The 22,213-nt window shown below is 39.0% G+C and overlaps 1 protein-coding gene across 1 annotated transcript in view; it reads right to left on the reverse strand.

Moving 5' to 3' along the window:
• map2k2a (mitogen-activated protein kinase kinase 2a) overlaps positions 1-22,213 on the reverse strand; it is a 77,600-nt gene that overhangs the window by 24,761 nt on the left and 30,626 nt on the right. Inside the window, exons 4-7 of the mRNA XM_060846299.1 lie at positions 14,755-14,832; positions 12,125-12,176; positions 7,918-8,042; positions 6,237-6,450 (exon numbers count right to left, since the gene is read on the reverse strand). Coding sequence (XP_060702282.1) covers positions 6,237-6,450; positions 7,918-8,042; positions 12,125-12,176; positions 14,755-14,832 — 469 coding nt within the window. The remainder of the gene's footprint in view (positions 1-6,236; positions 6,451-7,917; positions 8,043-12,124; positions 12,177-14,754; positions 14,833-22,213) is intronic.

The raw sequence follows: 22,213 nt of genomic DNA on the forward strand, positions 1-22,213 counted from the left end.
AAATAATCAGAAGTGGACTCAAAAATTTACTACACATTTAAAAAAATCTGACCTTACAGCTGGTAGACTGAAGGTGATTGTCTTAAATAATCACTGTAAACCTGTTAAAATAGCGTTAAATTACCAGTCCATGTGATCAGCAATGGTCATTGGGAAATCTCAGGCTTCCCAGAAACATCAGGCACAAATCAATTCTGGTGCATTGACCATAATCAAGGAACGGAGAAGCAAAGAAAACAAGCTATTAACATGACCTTTACTCAAGTTGGTCACCTCCTGCTTCAAAAAAAAGTCAGAAGCTTTTTTCTTTTAAAATAAACACAAAGGACGCTGTACTCTGGAATGCATTGCCCAAAAAAGGCAGCTGAAGCAGCAGCAACTTTCATAGTCAGAGATGCACAGCACAGAAACAGACCCTTCGGTCCGACTCATCCATACCCATCTGATATCCTAAATTAATCTTGCCAGCACTTGGCCCATATCTCTCTAAATCTTTCCTATTCATATAAACCATCCAGAAGCCTTTAAACAGCCTCCACTATTTCCTCTGGCAGCTCACCTTACACGTACCTTCCTTTACGTGAAAAAGTTGCCCCTTAGGTCCCTTTTAAAACTTTCTCCTTTCGGCCTAAACCTACACCATCTAGTTTTGGACTCTCCCACCCCAGGAAAAAGACCTTGTCTATTTATCCTATTATTGCCCCTCATGATTTCATAAATCTCTAAGGTCACCCCTCAGCCTCCGATGCTCCTGGGAAAATAACCCCAGCCTATTCAGCCACTCCCTTTAGCTCAAACCCTCCAACCCTGGCAACAACCTTATAAATCTTTTCTGAACCCTTTCAAGTTTCACAACATCCTTCTATAGCAGGGAGACCAGAATTGCTCTCAGTATTCCAAAATGTGGCCTAGCTTCAAAAAGAGAACAGGATAACTACTTGAGAGGATTTTGTTTATGACATTATAAAGAAAGAACAAGGATTAGAATACATTGAACGGCTCAACAAAAAAAGTCATACAAAGATATCAGGTCAAATAGATTCATTTTGCACTTAAACATGCCATGATGCTGACTCTTGATCCAATGGTATACAACAACAAAACTAACAGATTGTGGTATACAAGTTGACCTGGTGGAATACAGAACTACATTTTTGCAGACACAGTTACTCACCCCCACACCATCCTTTCAGCCATCACATGCATTAGTAGTCAGTGACTACCCACACTGCCAGCTCATTTTTATATTTTGCCAACCATTGTTTTTGGGAGGGATTTTGAGCCTTTAAAGGTGGATGTATAGAATCGTAGAAACCCTACAGTGTTGACTGACCCTCTGAAGAGCATCCCACCACATTCATGAAACCCCACCTAGCCTGCATAACCATGACACTGAGACAATTTAGCATGGCCTCCAGTGTGGCAACACATTACCCTGAGGAAGATCACACTATGCATGAAAATGACTCACTGACTCAAGAACCACAATGGGGTTGTGAGAGACAGTAGGAGGGGGGACACAAAACAATAGGGGAACACTCTTAACACCATTGCTAAGATGGGAGGAGAAGGAACTAAGATCCTCCAAGAAGCCATTAGAAGTTTCTAACTGCTGAACAATATGTTAAACACCCTATCACTAGGGTATCTAACAACTCTCGAGGAACCCATTAATCTTTGTCTGGAACCTGTGCCCTAAACCAGCTCAGCAAGAATCTTCCTAAATGTACGAAGGGAAGATACCCAATTGGCTTACAGATTGGTAGCTGTTTGCAGCTCCCTTTGTAAACAAAGATCACTGGGGACAGCTCCAACACCAGAGAGAACCTGCAATAATAAGGGCAGATCGGAGTATAGGAATTATCCTACTGCTACCAACCCCAAGAATCAATATCTTCACCCTGTTCTGGATCCTTCACAATATTGGCCACTTCCAGAAAGGGAGGTGGATAAAGACCTAGACAACCACCACTTGGGTGATCGAGTGAGAAGGGGGAAGTCGCAGTCACAGGAGTGGACCCCCACAAGTGTACAAATATCCAAGAAATAACAATATGTTCTCTCCCAAGCCTGAAGAGCCCAACATACATCTGTAGATTTAAAAGTGGGTGTTAACTGGTCTTAAACAAAACCAAAAGTTGCTGGAGAAGCTTCATAAGAGTCAGACTTGAAACGTTAATTTTACTTCTGACCCAGAGGTGCTGCCAGAGCTGCTGAGCTTCTCCAGAAATTTGTTTTTGTTTCAGCATCTCCAATATTTTTGTGATATTTTAGTAAACTGGTCTTACTCCATCTACTCAGAAGGCATTACCCACATAGCCCAAACTAAATCAGGATGTTGTGTTCCCTCATGACAAACATTTTACCAATTGCTCTTTACCCTCTCCTAATGTGCCGATTTACAACATGACTGCTCCCATCTCTGAATAGAGGAGGAAAGGAAGACAGTGCCCAAGAACCAAGTGTAACAAAATGTAAAACAATGAATGATACAGAGCCCCAGATACTACTACAGGGAAACTCTGAAGCCCTGCTGTTAGGTGCTGGCCCACAGCTTGCCTGGAATAGGGAGATAAAACCTTCATCAAAAGGGAATGGTCGTGTTGAGTCTATATCATATCAGAAATTCACTCATTTTGATTAAATGGCAGCAAAATCAGGGCAATGAGAGCACTCAAAATTGTCTTCTTTTAAAAGAAGGTATTTTTTTCCATGCAAACAGGCATTGCTTTGAAAAGGAAGAGCTGAAAATGTGTTGCTGGAAAAGCGCAGCAGGTCAGGCAGCATCCAAGGAACAGGAGATTCGACGTTTCGGGCATAAGCCCTTCTTCGGCTTATGCCCGAAACGTCGAATCTCCTGCTCCTTGGATGCTGCCTGACCTGCTGCGCTTTTCCAGCAACACATTTTCAGCTCTGATCTCCAGCATCTGCAGTCCTCACTTTCTCTTTGAAAAGGAAGAGCCAGGTTAGCTATCAGTTTTCTCCAGGCACTAGATTCAGATTGCCTGATGTCACTATTTATAAATTCCTGTAGTTTCACTGTTTGCCCAAAGAGGAAAAACAAAAACACATTTTCCATAATGACCATGCCTTTTTAAACTTTTTGCTGCCGTCACCAAGATTAAAAACAAAGATCAAGCACTGATTCCCACCCTAACCCAGTTAGTTTGTGCTAACTTGTGTCTGTAAAAACTCTGATCCCACCCTACCCACCACTGTGTAATAAGAACAACATAACGGTGTAAAGGGAACAGCATCTTGGGTATGAGTGGGGAAAGAGGGAGGCAACAAAAGAATCTGCTTCAGAGTGTTACTGGAGTCAGAGACTGAGCGCGAGAGAAAAACTTTATTCTACATAAATGCTTTTGTTAAAATAATCTTGGTACAGTATACAGGAATAAAGATCCTCAAATCACAAGACCCATCCACTGACAAATGTTCATTTTAAGGAATTATTTCTAATCACATGAGAACGTAGGGAGCATTAGCAGTTAAATCAAGCCAGAGACTTGAAAAATCATGGGAAAGGTTCAACAACTTTGAGGGACATGGGCCAAATGCAAGCAAGGTACAGCAGTTTAATTTGGGAAACGGGGCCACATGGATGAATTAGACCGAGGGGTCTGTTTCCATGCTGTATGACTCTAAACGGAGGATGAGGATCTCCACAACTAAGACGATCATGGGGCAAGCTGATGACAAAGCAAAACAAATTATAAACGAATGGCACAAAACAGAGAAGAGACTAATCAACATAACAAGGACATTGACACTAAACTTCGTGAAGGATTTCATGAGACCATAAATAGTTGATGATTAAAATGTTAATATCCAACCTGGGATAAGAACTGCCTTGCATGTTTTAGTCATCGTCCAAGTAATTTTAGTCATGAATTTTATAGTCTTGGTCATATGTTTGGCAAGCTGGAATGAGGAGGAGAAGGCAGAACATCAGGAAGATATAGTGTTTAAGGAGATGTAGAGTTTACTCAAAGGAAAAAGGGTTTGGAAAGGAGCAATGAATAAGCATAAGGATGGTGAAATTTGATGCCACATCTGAAGGCATTAGTCTGGCCACTTGGTCAAACGATGGGAAGGCACAAATGGCAAGAGAGAGAGAAAATAGGCTTAAATGGGCAAGCCGTTGGCCAAAAGGGGGACTGAAGTATGGCAAACCTGGGAAATTAGGGTAACGCTTTTGCTATATGCAAAGCCCATGGGAAACTGAGCACCACATTATGCAATATGTTGCTCAGCATAACCAGACTGTACTGTTAGCAGTTGTAAACATGTATAAAAGGGACTTGAGACTCAAAGTGATGAATTAGTTATAACCATAACTAAAATGCCCGCGTGACCACGAAGCTTCAGAGTTTGCAGAGATATGTCTCTGAACACTCTCCCAGCACATGCTTCAACAAACCAGCTACTGAACAATACTCATGGTACGATCTCTGAGAAGCAGTGCTGTCCCCCCAACAGACATATCGCTGATATCTATGGAAGGCAGATTGTGCTGAGAGATTTGTGGCAATTCTGTGTTCTCTCAGAATAAAATTCTTTAACACGCAGATGGATGCGCTCTGTTAAGAACAGTGTTCTGAACATTTAAGTAGAATGATGACATTTTCTGCTGAACAATGATAAAACTAGCTATTTTGTTCTTAGGAACCCTGTGCTTTGACCAGGAATTCTATACATAAAAGTAACAGAAGTGATAAGAATAACGTAATTTTATATCTGTTTTATTCCCTTGCCTAATTGACAATGCATCAAAGTATCTTACTGTTTGTAAGGCACTGGGGGAATAATGTGACATCAAACATGCTACAAAAGTGCAAATCTTTCTTTCACATGCCTGTAACCAGTAGTTTAAAAGTACAAAATGAAATAAGATGACCTCACAAAAGGAAGAACCTTTTTTAATGGGGTTCAATGCTGGAGATTCAACTTCAGTACAAATCAGGTGATTAGTTGCAGTGAGAAATAGAGATCTGAACACCTGGAGAGATAACCCCCACAATGCAGCAGCGAAGGATACAAATAACAAATTTTAAAAATTGGAAACAAGCCTTGACACGAAAGTCCTTGACTGAATTGCTCAATTTTGATAGAGAGAACTTTATCAATATAGATGTTAAATACTGCACTGTTGCAGAATGGTAGCTCCTGAAATGCTATAAAGCAACAAAAATTGGGAATGTCAGGCAGCAAGTTTGTGTACAGGTCTGGTTTTTCATTTCAGACATCAGCTCCAAATCAATAAAAGTTAAATAACATAACTGAATTTGGAAAAGGTCACTAACAACACTGCTACACATCAGTATCTGTGGAACTGCTCGACATATCCACCATAACTCTCCAGAAGAATGATCAAAGTTTTTAGAATAATGCTTTTCCCCTTGTTTCAATACACAAACCCTTTTTCAAGTGGACAAGCCATCATCTCCATCCAAAAGGCAGGTCACAGAATGGTTGTTGGACTTTTAGATGCAAGAATGGGAAATTCCAGACATTAACTTATGGTTTCCACTCATGCTTGCAGCAACAGTACCAAATGTGTAATGACCTGACTTTGGCCAATCTAACCTAATTTTGAGATCCTATAAAAAATTAATACACATACTTTGGAGTACACAGAGATACTCTTCAGTAAAGGTCACCACAACAGGTCAGAACATGGGAAAACTCAAGAAAGCCATCGAGTTAAGAGTAGAGTTATAGGGAGAACAGCTTTTAAATTAAAAATAGCAACGTGCATATAAAATATTTCCCAATTTTCCTTTGCCTTAGTAATCAGGAGGTTACATTGGAGCTAAATGGATTTGGTTGACCCCGAGAAACAAGCACTTCATGAAATGACAGCCTCAAACTCGAGTTCTTCCCAAGGGAAGTGACCCAGATTTTTTTTATTGAAAGTCAAAGGGTTAGAGGCAACAACCAATTGTAAATTGATGAACAGCGAGGGTTAAGTCCTACATAAAGTTGCTTCCTTTCAGAAACAATTGAGTATGACAAATGATCTAGTTGAGTGAAAGTAGCTAATTTTCAGTGGGATAAATTGAACAAATGGACAGTTTTTAAACTGCCCATTTTTAATGGAACCTGGAAGTATTTTTTGAAAATTGACATTGAGGTAACAATTTGATGAAAGAAAAGAGGCTGGATTAATTACACACTTTGAATTAAAAAGTGAGAGAAGTATAACATTAGCAACAAAGCGGTTTATTTCTTACCACTGATGGGGCGCCCTGGGGCTCTCGCCCTGGGTGAAGTGCTGTGCGATTCTCCTCCCGTTCCATCCATCAACGGGCATTGAAAGATGGCCTCCAGCTCCCTCCCATCAGGAGGGGGAATGGGATATCTACCAATTGCCAGCTCTACCAAGGAAAGCCCCATACTCCAGATATCAGACTGTACAGAATAATGGGTGCCTTGCAATCTCTCTGGCTGCCAGCAGACAAGGAAAAAAAAACATATCAGCAAATCGTATCATAAGTAAACAAATCAAACATTTCCCAAGTCATCATTTCAAATTTAATCTTCAAAGAAACTGATGCATGAGAAAAGATGCGAAATCCATTATGTACCAATCTAAGTAACAAATCAACTTTCATGTTGGGCAAGATGTTACCATAAGACTAAATTCAGGGATTGGTTAACTTCCTGACCATCTCCCTCAATGTGCAGGCTGGCAGGAAATGTGATTTAGGTAATAAAGACTGAATTCATCTGGCAGTGCAACATCATTAGACTAGTTCCTTTTCTCATTTGCGTTGCATAGCAACAAAAATCAACCAACTTAGGATTTGCTGTTAAATATTTCACCAACAAAATTCTAGTTTATTACAAAATTGTGTTTGCATTTATAAATAGCTTTCCTGAGGTTGGGGATGCCTAAAACTAGGTGTCACAGTTTAAAAATAAGGGATAAGCCATTGAGGACTGAGATAAGGAAAGATTTCTTCACTGAAGAGTTGTGAACCTGTGGAATTCTCTCCCACAGGGAGCTGTTGGGGCCAGTTCATTAGAAATATTCAAGAAGGAACTGGATGCGTCCCTTGCAGCTAAAAGGGATCAAGGAGAATGGAGAGAAAGCAGGAATGGGATACTGAGATCGTATGATCAGCCATGAGCATATTGAATAGTGGTGCAGATTTGAAAGGGCTGATTGGTTTCCTCTCATTCATTCTCTCCTCATTCCTGATGAAGGGCTCTGGCCCGAAACGTCGAATTTCCTGTTCCTTGGATGCTGCCTGACCTGCTGCGCTTTAACCAGGAACACATTTTCAGCTCTGACTGGTTTCCTCCTGCACCTGTTTTCTAGGTTTGTGAAACAAAAGCCAAAAAGTGATTCCTACGCAGATTTTGTACTTTTATGAATATTCAACATTAGCATTATTGCAGTTATTTAAAATAAAAACAAACTTGTACATACAACAGTATTTCTTCATTTTTAACAGGAAACCAAGGGAGAATGAATGTGATTAGTTTTGATCCATATCCCTGCTTGAATGGACCGTCATGTTGGAAATGCATGACAGCAAAATTAACTTTACACATGTTCCAAAAGTTACATAATAAAATTGTTCAAAATGCCTTGATTTGAATAATGTTTTCCTTCATCTACTCTATTAATCTGTAAAATCTAGTATCCTAAATCTCTTGATGAAGCCATTTTAAATTGTTTAAGAAACTGTGATCTTTCTACCTTATAGATCTGACTATAATAAACTTTTTGACTGACCACAACACTTAAATCGACAGTTTTTTTTAAACAATGCATCACACAAAGGGTCACATTAAACATTTTGTACCATTGTAGAGTTTGAACTATTTGTTAGGTCACATTGCTCATAAATTGCTATATTTTAATAGCAAAACAGCATAAAATTTACAAAAAGAACAAAGACTTACAGACATGTAAGAGCGAGTTCCCACAAAGGAGTTTGCCATTGAGTCAATCAGCTGACCACTTACTCCAAAATCACAGAGTTTTATCTCACCACGAGAATTTACCAAGATGTTAGATGGTTTCACATCTGAAAAAGAAGGCAACAGAACTGAATGAATATAGAATTGCTGCCATTTTGATACCTTTGCCATTTTTTTTTACATTATTTTTAATGAGACACAATGAGCTTAGATGTGCTTCAAAAAAAAACCCTATGGAACTCAGATTTGACAGTAGTTAAAAAGATGCCATAGCCCATCCTTTGTTTCAGTTGTTTTCAAACTGACTTTCTCACTTGTTAGCAGACTGATCACTGAGGCTTCCTTGAACTCAATTTTGAAGTTTATGGCATTTGCAAAACTGAAGTAACAGACAAAATGGCTGTCACCAGACCATTTGATCCAAACTCTTCAACACTGTTATAATGTGTAAAGCATCACGATTTGATACCCAACCTGAGCCATGAGATCTTCTGAGAAATAAAAATTAAAAGCTAAAACTCCTAGACTGAGAAGGGAGAAAAACATTAAGAGTTTACTCCCATCCTTAAAGATTGAAAATCTGTCCCAGAAAATGCATCAACAATCTTCATGTTATCCAACAAGGTGACAATTCCGACGTAGATTGATGGGGCTTTGCATGATGCTCAGACTTGTATAGTTCTGTCTGGGGGCTCTGCAGAAATTCTCAAAACTTTACTTTTTAAGGTCGTAATCTGTGTTCAGGTCTGGCTCCACTATTACTCGCTAACTCGAGCCTAGCCAATCTTCAAACAGAGTCATACAGCATGGAAACAGATCCTTCAGTCCAACCAGTCCACATCTAAATAGTAACTCACAAATGTGTTGATTCTGAGTCGTATTGCAGATGACTTCCACAAATTATCTACAGCCCATATTAAGTAAAATCTCTACTAACTTAAACTTTACTTTCTCTCGGTCCTTACCCTTTCATCTCTGACAACTATTAGTACTTCTGTATCTTCAAAAACCTCCTCCAGTTTTAAAGAAAGAGTCTATGTTGTCTATACAGAGTTGAAATTAGCATGACTAATTGAAAAGTGCACCCAAAAGCTTAAATCTCAACACAACCTTAAAAACAAAGCTGGAATACATTTAATATAAAAACAAATCATTCCCAGAAAGGTCCAGTAAGATGGTGGTCGAGTAGGGCTTTTGAGCTTGTGCGCTCTGTATGCTTTTCCTTTTTTAAAATCTCTTTTTATCTTGCATACCTCTTGGGAAAAATTCAGTCGCAGTGATGGCATTCATTGGTGGCAGTGACTGGGCCTAGGAGCACAGATTACAGCAGGTCCAGCGGGAGGAGTTTGTTTTCCTGGTGGCATCTGCATCCAGCGCAGACACATGGAGGCGGCAGTGGAAACAAGTCTGGGCCCAGTATGAGTTCCGGTGGCAACAGCAGCAAGTGCATCCGTGAGTTGGGCCTGAGGCAAATTCATGGCAGTGACAGAGTAGAATTTCCCAGCAGTACACAACAGCATCAGTGGCATTCACATTGGTAAGCATTCAGTGGTGAGGACATCAGTGAAGGAGAGTTGGCGCTGAGGACGGTGACTTTCATTCCAAAGGCAGCAGCATGGCAAAGGGGACTTGCGCCTGATTACCAGGCCCATGGTGGAACACTTCAAGACTAAAGTTGAACACTTTGCTTTATTTTTTCATTTTTCTGTCTGTAGATTCTTTTCTTTATTTTCATGTTTTAAGATGGTGCTGCAGAGTGCCAACACTATACAACACTTTGTTTTGTATGTAGGTTTGCTGCTGAGCTGAAAGGTTCATTTCCAGGCGTTTTGTTCACTTACTAGGTAACATCATCAGTGAGCCTCATGCGAAGCAATAATGAAAACTCCTGCTTTCTATTTATATGTTTGGGTTTCTTTGGGTTGGTGATGTCATTTCCTGTGGTGAAGTCACTTCCTGTTCCTTTTCTCAGGGGGTGTAGATGGGGTCTAACTCGATGTGTTTGTTGATAGAGTTCCAGTTGGAATGCCATGCTTCTAGGAATTCACGTGTGTGTCTTTGTTTGGCTTGTCCTAGGATGGAGGTGTTGTCCCAGTCGAAGTGGTGTCCTTCCTCACCCATATGTGATGACACTAGTGAGAGAGAGGGTCATGTCTTTTTGTGGCCAGTTGGTGAAGATGTTACCCAGTAAGGTAACAAAACTTCTGGAAATGAACCTTTCAGCTCAGATAATATGCTACTCCAGAACCTTTAAGCAAACCTACATCCAAAACCTCAACCTGAGCTACAAATCTTTTCAAAAACTCACTTTTCACAACATTTTGCAATAACATGCATGTGATAATAAATAAATCAAATCAAATAATTTATTGCAGTGGAATAGAAGTGGTGCAATTGTTAAGATATGGATTGGAAAGAAATGTAGGTCAGTAGGTTATTTGCAGTGACTCCTCATTAATGAAAATTAGCAGGTACACTTCTGTGTAAGCAAAACACGAAGCAGACAGCTTAACTTGAGTGCATAAATCCAAGCACGTACCATGGATTATACAACTAGACCTGTTGCACACAAACACCATAACAAAAAAATTGTAATTACTTGGAAAACAATGTAAAAATTCCAGGACCAAGAGCGCTATACTTCTCACACAATCAGTCGGTATAATCTTCTAATTGACAAATTTAGCTTACATTAAAGTGAATACATACTCAATTATATAGCATGGAAACAGACTCTTTGGCCCTAACAGTCCATGGCAAACATGCTTCGAGTAGAAAGGCAGTCATGTGGAGGTTGTATAGGAAACTGGTGAGGCCTCTTATGGAATATTGTGTCCAATTCTGGTCGTCCAGTTATAGGAAGGATATAATTACACTGGAGAGGGATCAGAAGAAATTTAAGAGGATGTTACCAGGTATGGAAGTTTGGAGTTATACAGAAAAGGTTGGGACATTTTTCACTGTAGTGTAGGAAGTTGAGGGGCAATCTGAAAAAAGTTTATAAAATAATGAAAGGTACAGATAGAATTAATGGTAGTTGTCCTTTCCCTAGAATGGGCATTTTTTTTAAGATGAGAGGAGAGAGAGATTTAAAAAAGACAGGAGGGGAAAATTATTTTACACAGAGGGTGGTTCATGTATGGAATGAACTTCCTGAGGTAGTGGTGATGTGGGTACAATTACAATGCTTAGTAGACCTTTGGATAGATAAATGAATAGGAAAGATTTGGAGGGATATGGGCCAGGAGCATGCAGGTGGACCTATCTTGTAGGCAAGATATCAGTGAATAGTTACAAGCAAAAATCCATCATTACACAGTCCTAAAGGAACGCCTAGCAATGACTTGCTTTAAACGTCCTTTCAATTTGTTCCATGAGGTTTTGTATTTATCTCATCTTGCTCCTCCCCACCACCAAAACAAGACAGTTTTCAAGATGTGACTGTCCTTCAATGAAACTTCAATTTCAGAGTAAGCCGATTAAAGTTTGGTGCAACACGTTTGCTTATTAAAGTCACTTCTGGTTACATCTGCAGAACACATTTAAGTACAAATAAAAGAACTGGAAGAACTTTTTTCAGAGCAGCGATAATAAACTACTCCAGAAGTGTGGTTTTAAAGCCTTTATTTTAGCACCTACTGGTTGCGTATAGGTGGTCTATTTCTTCAGCATCACAAAACAATTTATATTACAGTAGCCTATTGATTGAATAAATGGTCAACCAGTACTCATGTTAGAGGTTTACAGCACATGCTTTATGACATTGGTGCCACCTAGCAAGTTATTCAGAGAATCCCATTCTCCAGAGCTTCACCTGTCAAACACTATTTGTTTCCTTCAACAACAGTCTTCAGCCTCATTTTCTTGTACTTCAGTACTTCTGCCTCCTGCATCTTTTAAGCTGCATTAAACAGAGTTTTCCTTTTCTAACAAAATACAAACATCTAATATGCCCGTCCAAAAGGCAAAGTTGGCATTGTTGAAATCACTGAAAGCTGTAGTTATCATACGGTTGTGTGTTTTATTTAGTGAATCACAAAGAATAAAGACAACATTTATAACATACAATTTCTAGAGGTACTGTATAACTGTAAATTCCTATATAGTCTGTGTGTTCGAGTTCAAAGCCAAGTTACCACAAATAAACATATGAATGAAGGTAATGCATTTCATTTTATTATCTTCTCACCTCTGTGCATGATTTGATGCTTCTCTCTCAAATAGGCCAAACCCCTCAGGACCTGAAAAACAAGTGGAATTAAAAATGTACAATGAATACTAGTTAATGCACATTTAGATTTTCATCCCACAGATTAACCTAGCAGTGACATAATATTTTGCTTTCAGCAAGAAATTTTGACTGATTACAATTATGTAGCAGCAAAACCCCCAAAGTGCTTCACAAGTGTAAGGTGCTGATGCTAGGCAATGCATGTCATAAAAAATAAGAATGAGAACTAAAACAAAGAGCCTTCAATTTCTTTATAATTTCCACTTTGATTATCCATACCTTCATTGCTGGATATGGCTCATCAATTTTGCTCTTGGTAGTCAGGTGATAACAGAGGCCCATTAACAATAAAGTTTGGGAACTGGGAACATTTATTTTTATTTAAAACATTTAAGTCAGCTAACATAATTATATTCATTATTTACTGTTGGTATTTTCCATAAGTAATTATTTGCTTGCAAACAATAAGTTTCATAATTGCTGCATCTTGAAGTTAACATTCTGGAGTTACTTTCCTAAAATGAGAACATTAAATTACAAGTTATGTTCCCAACACCCCTGTATGAAGTTCTATGTGATTGTTTACCTACAAACCTTGGGGAATCCATTTATACATACAGGAATGTACACCAGTTCAGGTCATTGTGTCTATTCTGTATTTCACAGGTTATTTATTTTATCACAATGGAAATGTTTTCCAACTGTTACATAAAAGAGACAAATCCCAAATTAGAAATTTCAATAATTGAAGCATTACTGTCATAGAAGAAAATAAAAGGAATTTCCAGTTCCAGTAAAAAAAGAGGATCAGTGCCCAGAATAGTCAATTATTGGGGGCTCCTATGCTGCAGTGGGATTGTGTCTACCCAGAGTTCAAGACCCACCTGCTCCAGAAGTATGTCGTGACAAATCGATTTAAAATATTCAGTTAGTTAATTCACCTTCTAAAAAATGCTATTTTGAGACTTCCATTTATCCCCTTTACAGTCAGAAGCTGTGAACTTCAGGTACCGTAGTCAAAGTACTGAGGTTTGCAGAGAGGGTAAGATAACATTCAACATCAGGCACCCAACATATAATAAACTATAAAAAAATCTTGTAAAGCTGTAGAAGATACCAAATATATATGTTGAATGATAGCTTTTAAAAACTACGCTAGACATTATGATTGAAAATGTAGCCAGCATGGTGACACTGAGTGTAAACAGAACGGTTACTCACGCTGGATCAAATGCTGATTGCTCAGTTTGCAAATTACCAGGGACTGAAATAGCTAGTTGCAGGGGTAATGTTTAAAAGGAACTCTGTCTAGGTAATCCCTGGTGCCTCCTGGCTGACAGCTTCAAGTGATGGAAGTCATAAGTAGGCCATGTATTTATCCCCTCAGTTGGAGAGAAGGCTGACAAAGCAGACAAATAACTTAAAGAAGTTGGAACTTAGCAAAGAAACTAACTCAAATCGCTGTTTACATTCCTGCCCTCCCCCTTGTTTTTCTTTTCAATTACATTCTTGTCATTATCTACTGCTCAAAGAGTCAGGTTTTGCTAGTTTAAAAGTGATATTTGCCTTTCTCTGACATAAACTAACAACAAAATCTAAAATTAAAGATGCATAAAGGTAGTTATTTCATGGTGATTTAACATTTCACACTGGATTCCAACTTGCAACATGTTCAAATTGGTTTGGAAATTGAGACAACTGACTAAGAATTTCAGCATTCAAACGGAGTTGTGAAGTAAGATTTTGCCAGGCTACAGGTGAACCAAAAAAAAGTCACATTACTACAGTACAGCCTTAACATACTTGTCTTTAACATTAAGTGATTCTTAAGTTATGCTTCAGTGTTGACAAGCTATTTGATTGTAAGGGAACAATAACAGTACATCTGATCATCACAGAGTAGGCACAAGCTTGAACGTTCCCTGCAATCTTTGGTTACAAGTACAAATTCTGGATAACTCTATTCTCCGTTCCTCATCTAGAGACATGAGAACATGCAGTGGCCCTACTGAGACCACTAATTCAGGTCAAACTGAAGACTTTGTAATCCAGCTGACCGCGGATTATACTGGGCATCGTTGTTATTAGGGCAAAATTGGGGTAAACCCATCTCACTTAACCCTAGGAAATGTTTTAAAGGTGGAGCTTGTTTACATATGGATGTTTTGTAGGTAGGGGTAAGGCAAAAATGAGATTTTTTTTACAATAAGAAAATTCCAATCTCATCATCTTCAAGTGCAGGCAGATCTTCATCTGGGTGGGGAGTCAATACAACAAGAACAAACTTTAACCTTTCAGCCATGTTGTAATTAATTTAAAAAGTGATGAAGAATAGAACTGGAATTAAACTGTTTGCAGAAGGATAAGCAGTAAATCATCACACTCAGAGGTGGCCAGATATAGTCTGGATGCTCATCTATTACCGTCTTTAATTATTGCAATTTCTGAAAGTTAAGAAAAGCATTTTTGCAAGATAATAGAAAGGCAAGTTAAAGATTAGAACTAGATATTATGAAACATTCAATTTTTGTTTTCAAATTGGGTTTGCATTCATATTACATGTCTAATTCTGCATTTATTACACATACCGCTATGCTGACTTTTCCCAGGATTTCCTCTGGAATTCTACCAGCTTCCTTCAGGACTTGGTCTAGAGAGCCACCATCCTAAAAACAACAGGGAGAACTTGAATAATTTTGTGAAAAACCATACAGATTGAGATGATTTAGATGCAAGTTCTTTTGTCCAGCCTTAAATACTGCAGAACTGACAAAAATAGCAGACAACTGACTACATTTGGCTACAAAACTAAACAGCTCTACTATCATAGTACAACTGGCTTGAATAAAGCAGTGGATAGCTTTGGTCCTTCAGTTGCCTTACTGGCTCAAGGAGACCAATCTAATAATTAAAATTCTGTCAATCAGGCAGATACATTTGTACAACAGGTAACAAAGACCCAGAAGACTATGCCATTGCAACTCTTCAGCAATTTACAAACAGCACACAATGCTTCAAACTAAAAAAAAGTAATAATTTAAATTCATTTCAGCCAAATAAACCATTGAAAAAGGATACTGTAATGTAGACATTAAATAGACATAGCAAAAAATGAAAATTTATGCTCCTTAAACATGTGCAACGTATTTAAAAATAATGGGGAAACTAATTTATAAACGTTGAATTAAAATAAGAACAGGCTTCACACTATGAGGCAGCAATTTTATTTGCATTATCTACTCTTTTCCTAAGGTCATGCCTAACATCACAAAAGAGAAGTCTTCCAGTACTTATCCTAAATGTTCATGGCTCATGAGTGGTAGCCAAGAGTCGACACCAGGCCTTTGGTTGTTATCAACCTTGTCCTAGTGTATAAGTACAAAATTTTAAGTTTGTATCACAGAAAGCTATCGAAAACAGGGTCCGGGAACCCAGTTGTTTCCCACTCCATTCCTTGTCTGAAAGTTCCAACATCAATTTGATCTTGCAAGCTACCACCATCAGCCCCTAACATTTACCTTAAAATGCAAGGTCATCTAGAACACAAGACCAAGTTCTGGTTTCGACATAAAGCTCTTTTAACTTTAGACTTTTAAATAATCTAGAAGCTTGTAGATTTTGTACTTTTTTAAGTTTTCAAAATTTCCAATGTCCATTAATGCTGCTGCTTTTTAATATACAAAGTGCACCCTCTAGTGGTTTACAAATTGACAGTCAAAAGGGAGAATTCAGAAATATCTGCATTACTGTGCCAAATGTCAATTCCCAATTTTATCTTAGCGCAACGTATCAATACACAGCAAAATTTTCTGCTCTCAATTGACAAAACAAGAGTACCTAAACTGAGATTAATGACACAGCCAGATCCTTACACATTACGGATATATGTCATGACCTTGGGACTTCTTAAACCACTTTACAACCAATGAAGCAGCTTAAAGCAGATATGGCTGCAATGAAACATGGTCAGGAGAGCAGCAACATAACAACAGTAAGCTAGGCCCAAGAAGTATCCAAAACATTATTACAATTTTCCCAGGGAAATTCCCACAGTACTTTTGATTTGCTAATATTGAACTGGCCTTGAAAAAGTGAAATTGTTCTTCTTGAAAAAATGTCAACAAGATGGATGTCAACCAACCCCTTACCCTATGAATCAGAACAGGCCGCAGGAGACTTCTGGGGAAGTAAAGAAAACTCAAACGTGTCATGCATCAAAGCAGAAACGCAATCTCATGTGATAAAGACAACATCGATCTAACATTTCAAAATGTAACGATTTCACAGGCAGTGCTGTTACAGTGTATTTGATCTGATTTTTCAAAACAAAGAACGTTATGTGGGATCAAGAATGACTTTCTTGCAGATCAAATATCAAAGAACTCAAGGAGTGAAGAACAGAAACGAGGTTACTGCAAACATTTTTAAATTATCTAACAGATTTAGCCTAAACTCTTACAAAACAAAGTCTTTCACCAGTTAATATTTGGTCAGAAAGCAGTTCTCACATACTTTCTTCATGCATACAAACTGCACTATCAAATAGTATTTGCATAAATTACTTAAATGCAGCACAAGAGATGCTGATAACATGTTTTAAAAAAACATTAATTCTTTGCAGACATCCCCTTGCTCCTCCTCTTCCTAGTAATCTCCTGAAGGTTTTGGCTCGGGTCTCCTCAAGCTCTCACTCAGACATGCTCTGACAATTGGGGAATTCACACATTAAGCACCAACAGAATACAATAAAGGGTACTGAAACCTTGGGTGGGTGGGTTGGTATTGGTAAGGAAAGGATTGCTACCAAGCCAAATCCATCCTTATTTGGGATCCACAGAAATGCACTTTCCAGGCAAGCAGCACAGGATGGAAACAAGCAGCAGGAATCTGGAATGATATTTATTCTCTCAAGCCCTGGGAACTCTGACCAGGTGAAGTCCACGAATAAATTACAGGGGGACCAGGATCTCGCTTACCTGAATTACTCAGCTATGTGCAGTGAAGTACTGTCCAAATCAATAGTATGTTTAAAAATGTATAGTATTTATGCCATGGCTCCAAGTCTTCTTCTATCCTTAAATCTGTCTTTGTTATAACCCTCTATTCCTTTCGTCCTCATGTACTTAGCCTAGACTTGCCTGAGGAAGAAGCTGGATAATTACTACCACTCCTTGTTGTTGAGAGTTTTGTATTCTAATTACTGATTTCATGACAAACCTTCTGTCCTTGACTATTCCATGAGCTGTAGCTTTGAACCACACCACACAAATGGCCATACTCATCATCTTTGTTCTATTAAGCTCTATCATCCTATAGCTCCTTTAGAATGTGCTACCTAGAACTCATTCTCAGAGATATATGGCAGAGCAGGATATAGTTTTCCATAGATATTTGGCAGGTCTCATTTGATGCGCAAATGACAACTTGAACAGAATTCTGTCCTTAGTGATAGATTGTTACTGGGTTACAGGAACATAGCAACACGATCCCTGAATTCTCAAGATCGGGCTAGAATAGCTAAAGACTTGTGTTATGTATATCTCTTGATCAACTGGAATATTTAATCAGACAACATGCTCCTGATTCCAAAAGGTGCCAATTTGCTGTACATACAACAATTTATTAGATCAGGGAATGCTATCAATGCTTCATAACTGGAACTAATAGCTGATCAGGGAAGAAAATGAGAGAATTTTGTCAAAAATACAAGTACCGAAATTATAGTTAAGCATTGGAGGGAGATTTCCAAATATTACATGCCAAAACTAAAAGTCCTAACCCCAGGTGAAAGGAAAGGAAGTAGCCCAATGTCAGAGAATTTAAGGATTTATAAAAGGAAAGATAAAACTATAACCTACAATGCAGATAGAAGCCATATGGCCCACCAAATCAGCACCTTCCCTCCAAAGAGAATCCCATTACTTTTCGGCAGATCATTCCATACATGCAGCCCCTCAGTGTGAAAAAGTTGCCAATTAGGTACCTTTTAAATCTTTCCCTTCTCACCTTAAACCTTTGCCCTCTAGTTTTGGACTCCCCTTCCCTGGGCCATGACTATTCATCCTGCATTTGCTAGTAAATGCAACTAGCCTGCACATCTCTGGACACTATGTGGCAAATTAACACAACCAATCCACCTAACCTATACACCTTTAGTCTGTGGAAGAAACCTAGAGCAGCCAGTGAAAACCCAAGAGGACATGGGGAGAACATGTAAACTGCACACAGTCACCAGAGGCTGGAGTTGAACCTGGCTCCTTGGCACCTATGAGGCAGCATTGCAGACTATTGAGCCATCATGCCATCAAGTGTAAGAGCTAGTGTTAGTCAGTTAAGATCCAGAAGTCAGGTTTAATAGCTGGAGCTAAAGAGGAGTTGTCAAATGGGAAATAGGTAAGGAGAGGGACTGGAGCAATTATATCCAGAAAATAGAATCTCACCCAATCCCTAATTTCTTGTAAATAACATGTGACAACCATTCTGAAGTTGCAATAGAAATGCAAAATAAATACATGTCGCATAAGTTATATTTCTCAAAATACTAGCCAAGGTATGGCTGTATCACAGGCTTAATTCTTGGCATTGTATTTAGCCCATTTTTTAAGAGTAGTAGCACAAGTCTAACCAAAACAGTTTTCTTCAGATTTTTTGTCACATACTTTAGGTAGGCTCAGGCTTCAAGTTGTTCTAGTAAAAAATTTTTCTTTTAAAAAAAGGCTGAATCAAGCCTCAGATCTTTAAATAATAAGCAAAATGCGTCAATTAAGCAACACAAACTTCCTAAAAGTACTTCAGAAGTCTTGTCTACTCTGCTCCTAAGAACTAAACAAGGACAAATTTAACTGGAAAGCACTATTGTCCGAATCGGCTCAGCAGAGCATCAATTTGTCCATCCTCCAACTCCAATCATAGGGAAATGAGATACTCAGCAAAATAGCTAACGCTTTACAACCTTTCTGTATTAAAATCACTTGCAGGTTGAGTTTTTAAAAAATGTCATCTTGGACTAAATTCCTTCAAGATCCATATGGTCACTATCTTTAGATCTGTTTCGCAGGCACAACTTACAAGAAACAAACGACCCTTTTGAGACCTTAGAAACATATTTAGTTTCAAAGTTAAAAATCCATACAGCACAGCTTTTCACAGCTTGAAAAATGATTCAAAGACCAGGATAATTACAGATCCATGCTAAATTAGCCAAGTATAACCAGGTAAATGACAGAAGTGCTACTGTTTGCCAGACTCTCAATGTCTAGTGAGGAGCACGAGCCAAGATCTTCACTGTTCACCACTACGCAGAAGACCCTGATGAGAAAGCGTTGCATGTGTGAACACTGAGCGAAGACAGGTCAAATGTGATGCCTACAACTGAGGAGCCTTCATCCATACATCATCTAGACTCCCAGAAAAAGAATAAAAGCTTTCAAATGAACAAGATTATGCATGACCTTAGAATTTCTGAAGAAAGTGAAGTACTGGCAGGTTTGCATGTGCCATCTTTGTTTTGATTCTCACCCACTATGGAATATGGTACTATGGAATAAATTCAAAGACCACCAAACAAAAAAATTCTGCAGCAACTGAAGTTTAATTTATAGTATTTTTAAAAATTCTACTCGAATAAAATAAAAGTCAAATTTTCCAACCCATACATCAGATAGTTATGGAATTTAGTTGTCAATAACTTGCTGCTATATGAAGTGGTTCTAACAGGTCACATTGGTTTAAGAAGTAGTTTGATGCATACCCACGAGAAAAGAAATACAAGGATACAGGATAAAGTGCGAAGAGATCATTAGAATAGGATGTAGCCTGTTTGATGTCTGAATGTTGGTAATGACCAATTAGTCTGTTATTATGCTACAGATGTATACAGTTCCAGGTAGGGAAATTAGCTTAGAATTGAACATCACATCAAGTAAGGGCAGAACACAAAAACAGAATTCCCAAAAAATTCATAAGAATCCCTACAGTGCAGAAACAGGCCATTCAGCCCAACAAGTCCCCACTGACTCTCTGAAGAGTAAGCCACCCAGATGCATTTCCCTACTCCATTACTCTACACTTACCCCTGACTAATGCACTTAACATACACATCCCTGAACGCAGTGGGCAGTTTAGTATGGCCAATTCACATAACCTACACATTTTTGACTTGGAGGAGGGGGAGGGGGTTGGGGGGGAAGGTGGGGAGAACTGGAGCACCCAGATGAAACCCACACAGACACGGGGAGAATGTACAAACACAAACAATCACCTGAAACTGAAATCAAACTCAGCTGAATTGTACTCCAGCAAAATCTGCTACCTCATGGTCCAGGATATCCACCCATTACCATCAGGCCTGGAGATCAACCATGGTTCAATGAAGAGTGTAGTACCACATACTCAGGAGCAGGACTAGACATACCTGAAGATGAAGAGTTAACCTAGTGAAGCCAGGATTACTTGCATGCCAAACAGCAAAAGATATTCAGAGCTAAAATGAGTCCCCAATCAAACTGATCAGATCTAAGATTTGCAAGTCTTGCCACATTGAGTTGTGAATGGTAGTGGACAATTAAACAACTCATTAGAGGCAGTGGCTCCACAAATATTCCCATCCTCAATCGTAGAAGAGGTCAGTATATCAGTGCAAAAGGTAAGGCTGAAGCAATCGTAGCAATCTTCAGCCAGAAGTGCCAAGTGGATGATCCAACTTGGCCTCCTTCAGTGTTCCCCAGTATCACGTACCAGTCTTCCGCCAATTCAATTCACTTCATAGGACATCAGGAAACAGTTGGAGGCACTAGATACTGCAAAGATAACCATGACACATTCCAGCAATAGTACTGAAGACCTGTGCTCCAGAACATGCCACACACCTAGCCAACCTGTTCCAACAATTGGAACACTGGCATCTACCTGACAATGGTGGAAAATTGCCCAGGTATGTCCTGTATTTGAATGAATGTGGCATCAAGGAACGGGGGGGCAAACTCTCAGCTGGTTGTAATCACACCTTTTATACAGGAAGATGGCTGTGGATGTTGGGTCAGTCACCTCAGCTACAGGATATTTATGTAGGAGTTCAACAGAGTGGTATCCTATTCCCAACAATCTTCAGCTGCTTCATCGATGACCCTCCCTCCATCAGAAGGTCAGAAGTGGGGATATTTGCAACTCCTCAGATTTTGAAACAGTCCATGTTCAAAGGGAGCAAGATCTGGCCAATATTCAGGTTTGGATTGAAAAGTGGCAAGTAACATTCACGCCACACTAATGCCAATCTCCAGTAAAACCATTTGATATATACATACAAGACCCTAAGATATTTGAGCAGAACCAGGCCATTTAGCCTATTAAGTCTGCTCTGCCATTTGACCAAGGCTGACCGGTTTCTCAACCCCCTTTTTCTGTCTTCTCCCCACAACCCTTGATCCCCTTACTAATCAAGAACTTTTCAATGTCTGTCTTAAATACAATCAATGGCTGAGTCTCCACAGTCTTCTTTAGCAATGAGTTCCACAGAATCATCACCTGAAGAAATTCCTCCTCATCTCAGTTCTAAAGGGTCATTTCTTCACTCTGAGCCTGTTCTCTTGGATCCTAGTCTGTCCTAGTAGTGGAAACATCATCTACATTCAATCTATTCAGGCCTCTCAGTATTTTGAAAGTTTCAGTGAGATCAACCACCCCCCCCCCCCCCCCCCCCAATCATTCTAAACTTCATCAAATACAGACCCAGAGTCCTTGACTGTGCCTTATAAATCAAGTCCATCATCCCCAGGATCATTCTTATAAACCTTTCCTGAATTCCCTCCAATGCCAGCACATCTTTCTTTAGATATGGAGCCCAAAACTGTTTCTTATTGCGCGCAATCTAACCACCATCCTTTAAAATTCAATGGTGTCACCATCTCTGAATTCCCAACTTTTAACATCCTTGGAGATTACCATTGACTCAACTTGCCACATAAATACAGTGACTATAAAGCAGGTCAGAGGCTCAATAATGTGTTAAGTCACCACCTGACTCCCCAAAGCTTGTCCGCTATTTACAAG

Source organism: Hemiscyllium ocellatum, chromosome 28, assembly GCF_020745735.1.
Source record: "Hemiscyllium ocellatum isolate sHemOce1 chromosome 28, sHemOce1.pat.X.cur, whole genome shotgun sequence".
Classification (NCBI taxonomy): domain Eukaryota; kingdom Metazoa; phylum Chordata; class Chondrichthyes; order Orectolobiformes; family Hemiscylliidae; genus Hemiscyllium; species Hemiscyllium ocellatum.